The sequence below is a fragment of the Orycteropus afer genome, unplaced genomic scaffold (genome assembly GCF_000298275.1).
Source record: "Orycteropus afer afer isolate SDZICR_OR568_19922 unplaced genomic scaffold, OryAfe1.0 scaffold00041, whole genome shotgun sequence".
Lineage (NCBI taxonomy): Eukaryota > Metazoa > Chordata > Mammalia > Tubulidentata > Orycteropodidae > Orycteropus > Orycteropus afer.
The window spans coordinates 7,097,600-7,111,765 of record NW_006921628.1 but is presented as its reverse complement, the minus strand read 5'-3'; the positions used below and the strand labels follow the sequence as shown (position 1 = coordinate 7,111,765).

The window sequence follows — 14,166 nt, the reverse complement described above, 5'->3', positions numbered from 1 at the left end:
AGGATTGCCCAACCTTCCTTCCGAGGAGTGGCTGGTGGGTTTGAACCGCCAGCCTTCTGGTTAGTAGTCAAGTGCCTTAGGCACTATGCTTTCAGAGCTCCTATATAGCAGGAATTTTTTTTATAAACAATTATCCCCTTTTAATATATATGTCTAACATATACTTGCAATATTTATTTCTTGGGAAATGTCTTATTCCTTGATTGGAGGATATTAGTGGTAAATGATAAAAAGAAACCATATCTATTTATCAAGTCTAGTATTTCATAGTAAGGAATTAGCAAAAATACTTTATAAATATACTGAACATCAAGCCATGGAATATGAGTTAAATTATTAAGTACTGGTTAGAAATAATAACAGTATTTGGATTTTTTTTTTTTTTTGGCTTGATGTTGATATTAATGATTAAATGGCATTTGAATTGAAAAGTTAAGGTTTAAATAGAAGAATCAGTGGGAATGCTGAGATTATGCTTTCATAGGTAAAAGGTCATTAATTTCCATGGCTGATAACTCTGTTTTACTTACTTAATCTTTAGTCAAGATTGAGGTGCAGAGCTTACCTTTTTAGTTCATTTATGATTATACTGTTTAATTCTTGGAAAAGTTTGTTTGCAAGGAAAAGAAACCCACTCAAATTAGCTCAAATAAAAAAAAATACAAAGGAATATTTTATAACTCAATTACATGAAGTACACTCAGGCCTCAGAAGTAAATAGAAAGCATTAAGTTGCTATGTTCTGTGTCTCTCCCCCTGTCTTTGAGCCGTGTGATCCTCACCTGTGCTCTCTGCACCCCCTGAAGACCAGTTTCTTTTGTAAAACATTTGTGTCTGTTCCCTTGCACATTCATCTTTCATATAGAAATCAACTCTGGTCCTGATACATTTTAGCACTAATGTCCAGTACCACCTGCCTTCAGCTTCTCACGTTTCTGCCTCTGGGTGAGTTCAAACCAACAACCTTTACACTAGTAATCTAACACTTAACCATTTGTGGCACCCAAGGACTCTTAATTTACTGTTTGTCTCTAGTTATTTATCTATTCAAGTTATTTCATATAAGTAGGATCATATAATATTTGTCTTTTTGTGTCTTAGTTGACTTAGCATACTGTTTCCAAGGCTCATTCAAGTCCTGGCATGTATTAGACCTTCTCCTTTTTATGATGGAATAAACATTCCGTAGCCAACAGGCATTTTTTTAGTAACTACTTCGTCAGACATTGTGTTATGCTCTGGTAAACATGTTGACCCATTAAATATATATACATGCTCTCTATCGCTCTCTTTCATAAAAGGGGATGAATGACTGTAGTAGACACATGTCATAATCAGGCAATGAATAAGCAAGGATTAACGGCTTTGGTACACCTCAAATAAGAATGAGATGGTTGATGGCTAATCACACCGTTAATCTGCAATGCTGATTTTCTTTTCTTATTTCCTCCCTCTGTCTCTCCCTCCCTTTCTTCCTCCCCCTTTCCCTCTTTCTTCTTTCCTCTCCCACGCCCTCCCCCCTTCTTTTTTTAAAATAAACTTTGTGTTTTGGTTAGGAGGTATTTTTTTTTATACATTCTCTCTTTTCTTAATCTTGATTTTTCTCTTCTCCTAGATTGCAGAAAAAACAGAACTCAAAATAGCAGAGTCTCGAGAAGGCTACAGACCCATCGCTAAACATTCATCAGTGTTATTCTTTAGTATTGCAGACCTGGCTAACATTGATCCCATGTACCAATACTCTCTGAGCTGGTTTGTGAACCTTTATATCAACTCTATTCATGACAGGTAACCGTGACTTAGCATCATTTATTCTCACCTTCCTTCTTTAAAAATTTTAACTTTTTTTTCTTATTTTTGTAGTAAGCAAAATAAGGATAATAATAGTATCTAAATTATAGAATTGTTTATGAAAATTAAATGAGATACTATTTGTAAAGTGTTTAAAGCAATGTCTAATATTTAGTAACTATGATACATGCTAATAAAAATATGATAAATATGATAAGTTTTACCATAGGGACTAAAAGAAATTTGTTTCTATATGGGCTCTCGATGGAATAATCTCGAGTGATTGAAATTCCTAAATTATCCCAATTGTGATTTGGAATTTGAATTTATGCACCCATATAATGGAAGAAAGTCAAGCTGAGGAATTAGCATAAATGTTGGTTCCAGGCTATGACCCCAAGGTCATCTAGGGCCATGAAAGATTGAAACACAGAACTATTCTGGAGGCACACTTCCACAACCTAGGCTACTCAGAATTTCTACATAATAAATGATTCCTGTCAAAGATGAGCTCACAGTAAAACTTTAGCAAACATATAAGGAAATGAACTACCATGAAAGAGCATATGAGACAAACAAGGAGGATTGTTGTTGTTGTTGTTGTTATGTGCCGTTGAGTCAGCCCTGACTCATAGCAACCCCTCCTTGGGTTTCCGAGGCAGTATCACTACGGAATTGGATTGCCCAACCTTCCTTCCGAGGAGTGGCTGGTGGGTTTGAACCGCCAGCCTTCTGGTTAGCAGTCAAGTGCCTTAGCCACTATGCTACCAGAGCTCCCACAAGGAGGATTAGCATTCCTAATAATTTAAGATTTTGTAAGATCTGTAAAAAGAACATAAAATAAGTATGTTTTGAAGATTAAAGAGATGAAAGAAAAAAAAAACTTAAGAAAAGGTAAGCTACAATGAAAAGAGAACAAGAGGTTTGAAAAAGATCCAAATGAAACTTTTTGAAATTTTAAAACCAAAAATCCATAGTCATTGACATTTAATAAGATACTTCTGCTTCTGACCATTATACAGTAGCTTTTATTTGACTGTCCCTGTTAGGAACACATATAAAAACTTCAAAGGATTTGGAGAGTAACTGATGAAATCAGAATTTGAGGAACCAAGATACTGGAGAGAAGAAAAGCACACCAAGTTGAGGCCCATATAGACTTCTACTTTTTCCCTTAGGGTGTTATCTAACTCTCAGAGCAAAGGAACAGACAAAGTGGAAAGCAGCAATCTAGGGCTAGTAAGCAATCTAGGCTGGACTGAGGAGACAGAGGTTGGAGTTTGGTGCTGCCTCATGGCTGGAAGTTGAGGGGACAAGATCCTGGAGAGGAGAGAACTTCAGAGTAAGGAAACAAAAAGAAAGCTGCAGCTAGATGGATAAATAACTATTCAGAAATTTCCTGAAGCTGGTAAGACAGAGACTGGAGAAGCTGCCAAGATGGAGGGGTGCTGCTACATACTCAGTTGAGATCTCAAGAAGAGCTATTTCCTATAAGTAAGGGAAATAGAGCAAACATAGCAAAGTGTGAAGCCTAGCTTTGAGTAGATCTGCCTATGTCCTCTCTCTCTTTCTGCTTGGAGAGAATTAAATACTCTCCAGAGGAAGATACATTATTCAGATTCCATACAGTGTTTCACACACTGTGTCTAATATTTAATAAAAGTTTACATAGTATGCTAAGAAACCATGAAATGCCAAAACCAAGTGAAAAAAACAAGCAATAGAAATAGACCAATAGGTGATTTAGATAGCTCTCGTAGCATAATGCCTAAGGCACTTGACTGCTAAACAGAAGGCTGGCTGTTTAAACCCACCAACCACTCCTCGGAAGGAAGGTTGGGCAATCTACTTCTGAAGTGATACTGTCTTGGACACCCAAGGAGGAGGAGTCGCTATGAATCGGGGCCGACTTGATGGCACCAAACAATAACAACAGTTATCATTCATGTTCTTTAAAATAACTATCAATATGTTGAAGGCAAATTTCACCAGAGACTTGGAATCTATTTTTAAAAGAATTAAATGGAAATTCTAGAACCAAAATAGTCAGTGATTGAAATTAAGATCTCAATATATGGTTTAATGCAAGTTAGATAACGCAAAAGGGAAATTAATGAGCTGGTTTACAGATTAGAAGAAAATATGCATATTGAAGCACAGAGGAAAAAGGACATAGTGAAAAGTTTTGCCTGTGTATAATTGGAATCCTGTATATAGAGAAAAAAGGTAATAGGACAAAGTTTTATTTAAAGAAATACATGCAGAGAATTTTCTAAAAGTAATAAAAACATGAAGTCTGCTACCTCCTAGTTCAGGGAATAGTGCCTAGGTTCTTAAAAGCTTATGAGCAGCCACCAGAATATGACAATTGGTCTCTATTCACCTGGAACAGCAGAGGAAAAAGGAGACCCAAGAATTGGAGAAGGAAATAGACTACAAGTTTGTCTTCATAAACTACTACCTTCTCTGCCATGAGATCAAAAGAAATAGATGGTGTTCAGCTACCATTATTGAATATTTTCATCAAGGACCCAATAGATGGATCTTGATCAACAGGAAGAAAATTGGGGATAGAAACTACCAATTCATATGAAAACCAGACTTACTAGATCTATTGACAATGGGTAAACACCTGAATATATTGGCAAGAAATGATCTTTAAGCCTTGAAGCAAAACTACCCCATGAAGCCATTTTTAAACTAAACAACAGTTTAGTTTAATTTCAATTAATAAAGTACCAATAGTTTGCTCCTTTTTATTGTTGAGAAATATTCTGTGATGCAAACATACAAATTTGTCTCATCACTCGCCTGTTGAAGGACATCTGAGTTATTTCCAATTTTTGGCTACTATAAATAAAACTGCTATAAACATTCATGGACAGGTTTTTGTGTGAATGTAAGTTTTCATTTTTCTGAGATAAATGTCCAGAAGTGCCATTGCTGGGACATGTGGTAGTTGCTGTTCAGTTTTTAATGAAACTGCCAAACTATTATTCAGAATGACTATGTCATTTTACATTGCCACAAATATTACTTTTAAAAAATTTAATGGAAAAAAATACTGCAAAATTTTTAAAAATATTAAAAAAGTGTAAAGAATAAGTAACAGTCATAACCCTACGTAGAAATAGACACTTTTGTCTGTATATTTTCTGATTTTTAATGTGTGTTTTTAATGTGTAGATCTTTATCTACATTTTAAGGGGTATGTGAATGTTTCATACATCCTTATTTCTTACATTTTTTTCCCTCTGTAGCCTCATACTAATAGAGCTTCAAATAGTTGATTAACTGATTGTTTTCAGTTATTTTAGAGTAGAATAAGAAATGTAGGATTTTGGAAATAGTGTTAACCATATTTCACTTCTTCATTGCATTATGCTCTATAAAAAAAAAAAAAACACTTTATTTTGAAATACTTATAGATTCACAAGAAACTTCAAAAAAAAAAAAAAAAAAAAAGCTGTTTAGTGAGGTCCCATATAGCCATCACACAGTTTTTCCAGTGGTAACATCTTACATAACTAAAGTTCAATTTCATACTGGGAAATTAACATTAATACAATATGTAGAGCTTATTCATATTTTGTCAGTTTTACATTCACTTATTTGTGTGTGTGTGCAGTTTTACACATAGTGTGTTTTTAATACTGGATAAAATGAAAACAGCTTACATTTTAATTCATATGTTTTTGTTTTTTCTTAATTTTATTTTGACCCAGTATATTTTCCTCTTTTTAACCTTTTAGTAACAAATCCAAAATTTTGGAAAAGCGTCTCCGATACTTAAATGACCACTTCACATACAACTTGTATTGTAATATATGCCGATCACTATTTGAGAAGGACAAGATGTTGTTTTCCTTTTTATTATGTGCCAATCTTCTTCTGTAAGTTACTTATTTTTTTTCTTAATTTAGTTATTTAGAAAACATACTAGAAAGACCTAATCTTAAAAATACGGCTTCTTATAACAAAACAACTTGAAGGAATGAATCACTGGGCTTGGGGGGCTTAGGGCCACAGTCTTCAGGGACAATTAAGTCAATTGGCATAATATGGTTCACAAAGACAATGTTCTATTTCCTGTTGTGTTAAATAGCAACTGGGGTCTTCAAAGCTAGTGAGCAGCCATCTAAGATGCAACTATTGGTCTGTCCCCATCTGGAGCAAAGAGAGTGAAGAAAATCAAAGACTCAAGGACGCAATTAGCCTAAAAGACTAACGCAACAGCTTCTTCTAGATTAAGACAAGAAAATCTAGATGGTGTTTGTCTACCACTATTGACTACTCTGATCACAGTTGAAGGTCTTAGAGTGGGAGGAAAATGTAGAACAAAATTCAAAATCATAAATACCAGACTTAATGGAGACTGGTGGAACCCCTGAGACTGTGGCCCTTAGATATCCTTCAGACTTGGCACTGAACCAACCCCCAGGGATCACCTTGCCTGTAAATAATAATAGACATGCCTGTCTGTAAAGAGAACAATAACACATATATGTATCATATATTTTATTGGCAGATATGTTAAAAACTCCACAGTACATTGTGGTTATTTTCTCTAAATAGTCAATTTTTAAAGAGATTTAAATAATAGGATTTTTTATGTTTACCCACATAGTTACCATTTCTGGTCCTCTCGTTCTTTTGTGTAAATACAGATTTCCATCTTCCTGAAGGAATTCCTTTAATGTTTCTTGTAGGGCAGGTCTGCTGGTAAGGAATAGTTTTAACTTCTATACATCTGAGGGCAAAAAGAAATGAGTGAATTTATATTTCAAACATGGTGTTTTTTGTCTCTAGAAGTTGCTTTTGGGTTTCTTTATATTTCTGTGTCTATACACTACTTCCATAGTGATACTGCCTCAGAAACCCAAGGAGGGGTCGCTATGAGTCGGGTCTGACTCGACGGCACATAACAACAACAATAATACATCTCTATCTATCTATCTATATCCATTTTTCTCATTACGTTTACATTTTCCTTTAAAGCCTTCAATATATTTATAATAGATGTTTTAACATTCTTGTCTGCTAATTGTATCATGTCTGTTAGTTCTAGGTCTATTTCTATTGACTGATTTTTCTTTTGGTTAAGGATGTTGTGAATTTTGTATTGATAAATGATTCCTTTAAAGAGTATTAGACTTTACTTTTCCAGGTAATTAAATTATTACTGAATTATTTTGATCCTTTCAAGGCTTGTTTTCTAAGATTTCTTATGGTAATTTTAGAGTAGCCTTCACACTAAGGCTACATTAGCTTCACTACCAAGATGTGATCCCTCTGGTGTCTCCACTGAATTCCTCTGGTGTTCAACAAAGACCCAACCCTGGCTGCAAGAACTCACAAGGAGCTGTGGTGGTGCAGTGTGTAAGGCATTTGACTGCAAAACAGAAGGTTGGCAGTTCAAACCCACCAGCTTCTCCACGGAAGGAAGATGGGGCAGTGGGTTTGGTTTGGTGTGAGATCTGAGAATTACTTTGTTTACAACTCCCCAGACATTCACTGTCTGGCCTGATAGAGTTTAGCAATAGAACCAAGAGGATACCTGTGCAGATTTCTGGAGCTCCTTTATCATGAAGCAACTCTGGTGTCACTGTGGTTTAAGCATTTGACTGCTAACCAAAAGGTCAGCAGTTTGAACCCACCAGCCACTCCACAGGAGAAAGATGAGACAGTCTGCTTCCATAAAGATTTATAGACTTAAGAACCCTATGGGGCAGTTCTACTGTGTCCTACAGCGTTGCTATGACTCAGAATCGATGCAATTTTTTTTTTTTTTTAAATCATGAAGCTGCTTCCTCAGGCTTTCTTGACTCTTCTCTCTGTCTCTTCAGCTCAGCAATACTGTCAAACTCTGATTTAGATTCCCTCCATAATCCACGGTCCAGAAAGTGCCTTCTGGCAGACAACTGAGACAATCTTAGGGCTTACCTAATTTATGTCCCTCCTTTCAAGGACTAAAGTCCTGTACTGGCTCTTGTACAATTTCAAGAAAACAATTGTTTCACTCATTTTGCTCAGTTTTCTAGCTGTTCATAGCTGGAGGCTAGGTTCAGTCTTGTTTTCTCCATCCTGGCTACAAGCTGAAATTGACTTCATTTAATTTTAAGATCAACAATTTACAACAGTACTTATTTTGGGAATACAGGGCAAGGAAAGAGATTGAATACCAGGAACTGATGTTTCTTTTAACTGGAGGAGTAAGTCTTAAGAGTGCTGAGAAAAATCCTGATCCATCTTGGCTACAGGATAAAAGCTGGGAGGAAATTTGTCGTGCAAGTGAATATCCTGCCTTTAAAGGACTCAGGTAATTATTGGAATTTGATGACTTAGTACTGTATAGCGATAAGTAAATTTGCAATCTAATCATTTTTAAGTAGTCCTATAGCTTTCTTTTTTCATCCCCTTGCTAGCAATCTCTCTTTCCATTTTTTTCTGCAATGAAAAAAAAAAAATACTAAGCTTTTTTTTTTCCATTAGGGAGCATTTTTCTGAAAATATATTAGAATGGAGGGCAATCTATGACAGTAAAGAGCCACACAATGCTAAATTTCCACAACCAATGGATACAACACTAAATGAACTACAGAAAATAATAATTCTTCGGTGCTTAAGACCTGACAAGGTAAAAGAAAAATATATTCTGTTAGGAACCCAGATAATTTTCTATTTATGAAATACCAGGTTTAAAGTTACTGCTGTTTGATTCTTCAACCCTCATTTCAGATATTCAGAGAGGTTAATTATTCTCCTTAGGGTTCATTGAGGTTCTTGTGGATTTATAGTTTTCCTCAACTTGAGGAAAAAATGTTCACCATTATTTCTTCAAATATTTTTTGCACCTCCCCACCCAGGATTCCAAAGAGCCCTGGTGGTACAGTGGTTAAAACACTCAGGTGCTAACCAAAAGAACAGTGGTTCAAACATCAGCCACTGCATGGGAGAAAAATGTGGCAGTTTGCTTCTGTAAAGATTTACAGTCTTCCTTGGAAACCCTATGGGGCTATTCTGCTTTGTCCTATAGCATCACTACAAGTTGTAATTCACTAGACAACAGTGGGTTGTTGTGTTTTTTTCCTACCCAGGATTCCAATTACATATAAATTAGCTTGATATTATGCCACAAGTGATTACTACTCTGCTCATTATTTGTTAATTTTTTGTATCTGTGCTTCAGTTGGATAGTTTCTATTACTATCTTTGAATTTGCTGATTTCTTTTGTAATATTTAATCTGCTGCTAATCTCATCCTTCATTCTTTGTTTCAGTTCATATATGTTCTGTCTCTAGAAATTCCTTCTTTTTATATATCTTCTATTTTTCACTCTGTTCGTGTATTCCTTTAAATAATTGAATACAATTTGAACTACTAATTCCATCATTCTTGTCCTGTTTCTATGCACTGATGTTTTTCCTGATTATGGGTTACATTTTTCTGCTTCTTCGCATGCCAAGTAATATTTGATTGAATGTTGGACATTGTATATGTTATATTGTTAATGGCTTGGATTTTGTTGTCTTCCTTTAAAGATTGTTGAGCTTTGTTCTGCTAGTTCAAGAGTTGGCAAATAACACTTGTGGTCCATATCCAGCCCTGACTTATTTTTATATAGCCTACAAGCTAAGAATGGCTTTTACATTTTAAAAAATGTCTTAAACCGGGTTCTCTAGAGAAGCAAAACCAATGAAGTATATCCAGAGAGAGAGAGAGAGAGAGAGATTTGCCTTGATAAAATAGGAAATACCTCATGTAGCAAATAGCTCAAGCAGTTGTAGAGGTTGGCAAGTCCTAAGTCTATGGGTCAGACATGCAAAGAGTATTTTAAAGATTTATTAGAGCAGGTTTAGAATGGCCTTTATTCAGTGGATAATTTAGCTCCACCACTAAGGTGAATGCCCCCAAGTGGACTATCTAATGTAGCTCAAAGACAAGGACTATCTAATATAGCTAATGGGAATTTGAATGCTTCTCAGTTTTGCATGAGCTCTGGGAACTCCCCAGTTAGCAGCTCTCGAGTTGCTTGTTGCTTGGCCTTATGCATGCACATCAGAGTATTCAGCAAAGAGTCAAGGGTACTGTTATGTAGATATATGAGTTCTTTTTCTCTGCATAGTTCCTATCTAATTGGAACTGTGCAGTTTTTATCAGCCTCAGCCACCTCAAATTCTAACCTCAGCCTTCCCAACTCAGTAGCACTGCGTTGCTGCACATTCAGCTGTTCTCCTTGCTTCACTGGAATGTACTTCGAGACATAAAACCTAGGGAATAATAGGGTTTGTTGTGTTTGTTTCCTTTTTCTCAAGAATCACAGTCTGCATCACCTTTGCCCAGTGTCTAAATTATTGTTTCATTAATGTTGGCCATTTTTAAGTTGTTCAATATAAATAAAACAAAAATCCTCGTAACTGGATTGATAAGCAACATAATGATAGAGAAAATATTGAAGTTACCAGGAATTTCATTTTACTTGGATCCACAGTCAACCCATAGAGGCAGCAATCAGGAAATCAAATGATGTATTGTACTGGACAAATCTTCTGCAAAAGACCTCTTTTAAGTGTTTAAAAGCAAAGATGTCACTTCGAGGACTAAGATGCACCTGACCCAAGCTATGGTATTTTCAGTTGCCTCATATGTATGCAAAAGCTGGGCAGTTAATAAGGAACATTGAAGAAGAATTGATGTCTTTGAGTAATGGTTTTGGCAAAGAATATTGAATATACCATGGACTACCAGAAGATGAACAAATCTGCTTTGGAAGAAGTACAGCCAAAATGTTCCTTAAAAGGATGGTGAGACTTTGTCTCATGTATTTAGGACGTGTTATCAGGAGGGACCAGTCCCTGGAGAAGGACATCATGCTTGGTGAAGTAGAGGATCAGCAAGAAAGAAAGACCCTCAATTAGATGAACTGGCACAGTGACTGCAGCAATGATCTCAAACATAGCAATGATTATGGGGATGGTGTAAGATGGTGCAATATTTCATTCTGTTGTTAATGGGGTCGCTATGAGTCAGAACTAATTCAAGGGGACCTAACAACAACAACAACATGAGTGTCTTCATGTGACTCGACTACACACAACAACAAATATACAGTTGACCCTTGAACAACACAGAGGTTAGGGGCATCGACTCCCTATGGAGTCAAAAATCCACATGTAACTTTTGACTCTTCCAAAACTTAATACTAATAGCCTACTTTTAGCCTTACCAATAACATAAACAGTCAGTTACCACAGTTCTTGTCATACATTTATTAGATTTTCACACAAAAACACACATATACAGAACAGATAAATTTATTAACTGTACAACATAATGATTATTAACTATTCATTAACTGGAAGTGGATCGTCATCTAAGTTTTCATCTTCCTTGTCTTCATGCTGAGTAGAAGAAGGAGGAAAAGAAGAAGGGTTGGTTGTACTGTCTCAAGGGTGGCGGAGGTGGAGGAGGTGGAAAGGGAGGCAGGAGAGGCAAGCAAACTCTGTGTAACTTTACAGAAATACATCATAATTTCTGTCTGACTTTTTTGCTTTTTCGTTACTCTAAAAATGTTTCTATATGGTACCAATCCTTCTTCCACTGTTTGCTTTAGTTTCAATGCCTGTGTCTTAGAAAGGTCCATGTCATAAAAGAAGTCAAAAACAGTCTTGAATAATGAAAACCTTTCTGCCAGACTGTCTAAAGTCAATTTGTTTTTTTGCACTGTTTCTTCTGTATTGTCTTCCTCGTTGTCTGGCATTGTTCAGAAGCACTTATCTCCATCAAGTCATCATCTGTTAATTCTTCTGGTGGCTGTGGTAGTTAAAGTTATATGTCAACTTGGCTGGGCCTACTTTTGAGTGGCTGGGCAGTTGGTGGTAATTATTCCCGACGATGAGACTGGCAATCAACTCCATGGTGGAATCTGCCACAAGAAGCTGAGTAGCTGCTTTACGGATGTGGTCTGCTTCCCATATATAAAGAGAAGCTTAGGGAATGGTCTCTAGCTTATGACATGCTTGGGCCCTGCATGTAGCAGTCTTCATTCAGCAGCTTGGCATACTCTGCTGATCTTGGGACTTTTAATGGACTTGAATCAATGGCCAGCCATGTGGTTTGGTGATAATAGGACTGTGCCTTTTTCTTGTTGAACTTGGATTTGTCAGCCTTAGCAGCCAGCAGCTGCCTGAGTGAAGAAAAGCCTCTAACTTCAGTGTGCCAAAAGCAAGAGGCAGAGCTAAAGCCCAAGGTTGAGAGACTTTGACCCAGCCCCTAGAGCCTGGCACTTTGAATTCAGACTTCTAGCCTCCAAAACTGTAAGAGAATAGACTGCTATTTGTTAAAGCTATTCCATCCCATTTGTGGTATTTTCTGTTAGAACAGCAGTAGGTAACCAAAACAATGGGTATCTGTTAGCTTTTTGAATTTCTCCAATATCCCTGTCTTGAAACACTTTACCTTTCACTTTTTTTTTTTTTTTTTTTTTTTTGCTATATCCACAATCTTTTTCATGATATCCTTGATTGGCTCTGTCTTAAGTCCTGTGAAGTCATGTACAACATCTGGACACATCTTTCTCCAGCACGAATTTATTGTTTCAGACTTGTTGGCTTTTATGACTTTTTCTATAAGAATGATGACATCTTCAAAGATGTAATCCTTCCAGACTTTCATGATACTCTTATCAGGGTTCTCTTGCATAGTGTTGACAATCCTTCCATAGAGTACCATTAAAGGTCTTTAAGACCCCCGATCCAGAGACTAAGTTAGAGACTTCGTGTTTGGGGGCAAGTAAACCACTTCCACGCCTTCGTTATTGAACTCATAGGATTCTGAGTGGCCAGGGGCATTGTCCAGTATTGGAAGTACTTTAAAACGTCGTCCTTACTGGCAAGGTATTTCTGACTTCAGGGACAAAGCATCAATGAAACCAATCCAGAAAAAGGGTTCTTGTTGTGCAGGCCTTTTTTTTTTTTAATTGTGATTTGGGTGAAAATTTAGAGAGCAAATTCACTTTCCATACAGCAGTTTACATACACTTTGTCTCATGACATTGACCACAATTCACCACAATGCAACAGCTCCCTTCCCACTTCCTCCCAACAGTCACCTCTTCCCTGTGTCCATCCCTCCATGTACTCCTGCCCCCTGAGCTGTCTCCCTGTGCATAAGCAGCCCTTCTTTCTCCCATGATTGTTATCTCCAAGCAGTGTATTTACCTCAGGTAAATGTTCAACTCCTATACCTGTCTTTTGCTTGGCTGGAAACCACAGGTGTGGGTTCAATTCCAGACCTAAAGGACAGCTAGGGGCCATAATCCCAGTGGTTCCACCAGGCTCTATCAGACCAGCAAACCTGGTCTCCCTTTTTTTTTTTTTTTTTTTTGCAAATGCTTTTCAGTTTTGTTCCACATTGTTCTCCCTTTTTATCTAGGGTCTCCTACATAGATCCTCCTCTGAGTGGTTGACAGTGGTAGCCAGGCACCATCTAGTTCTTCTGGTCTCATAGTGATATAGGCTGCAGATCACATGGTGTACCAGTCTCTAGGACTAATTCTTTCCATGAATCTTTGATTTTCTTCATTCTTCTTTGCTCTGGACAAGGAGAGACCGACCCATCATTGCATCTAGATGGCTGCTTGCAAGCTTTTAAGATCCCAGTCGCTACTCGCCAAAGCAGGAGGTAGAAACAATGTTTTGTGTAGTGTGCTATGCCAATTGAGCTTGATATCCCCTGAGACTATGGTCCTGAGCTCACAGGTTCACCTACTCGCTCCCTCTGGGTAACTGGCTGTGACCAAGAAATGACTACAACCTTGTGCCTTGTCAGCTCTACTATACCCCTGGGAATTCTTACAAAACATAAAAATACACTTGTAGAACCATTGTCTTCCAACCCTATACATGGTCTTGGATACATTCCCTGCTGCACAGACATACCTAATAGTAAAGCCTGTCTACCCATCTATCCACCCGTATACCCATGTTTGCCTTCACTGACAACACAGTACCGTATGTGCAAAAGGGTTCACCTTTGTTGTCTATACCTCCCATGTACCTCTCTATGTCTTCCTCTTCCTGGGTGCCACCATATTGATCACTCATATTTGGTACATTGCCCTTCTCTTCACCCAAATTATTACTTATCTCTACCTATCTAACACTGTTCCCTCCCCTCTCCTCCCACCCCTGGTAACCAACAAAGAAAACTTCCTTCCATAGATAAACATTTCCTTGATTTTTATAATAACAAACTCATATAATATTTGTCCTCTGTAATTGACTTATTTCACTCACCATAATGTCCTCCAAGTTCATCCACGTTATGCGGTGTGTTAGACTGGGTTCTCTAGAGAAACAAAAACCAGTAAAGCT

General features: G+C 37.1%; 1 protein-coding gene across 1 annotated transcript in view; it reads left to right on the top strand.

The window, feature by feature from the left end:
• Positions 1-14,166, top strand: part of DNAH12 (dynein axonemal heavy chain 12) — a 313,213-nt gene that overhangs the window by 237,245 nt on the left and 61,802 nt on the right. The window contains exons 58-61 of the mRNA XM_042780465.1: positions 1,616-1,788; positions 5,544-5,684; positions 7,952-8,110; positions 8,284-8,428. Coding sequence (XP_042636399.1) covers positions 1,616-1,788; positions 5,544-5,684; positions 7,952-8,110; positions 8,284-8,428 — 618 coding nt within the window. The remainder of the gene's footprint in view (positions 1-1,615; positions 1,789-5,543; positions 5,685-7,951; positions 8,111-8,283; positions 8,429-14,166) is intronic.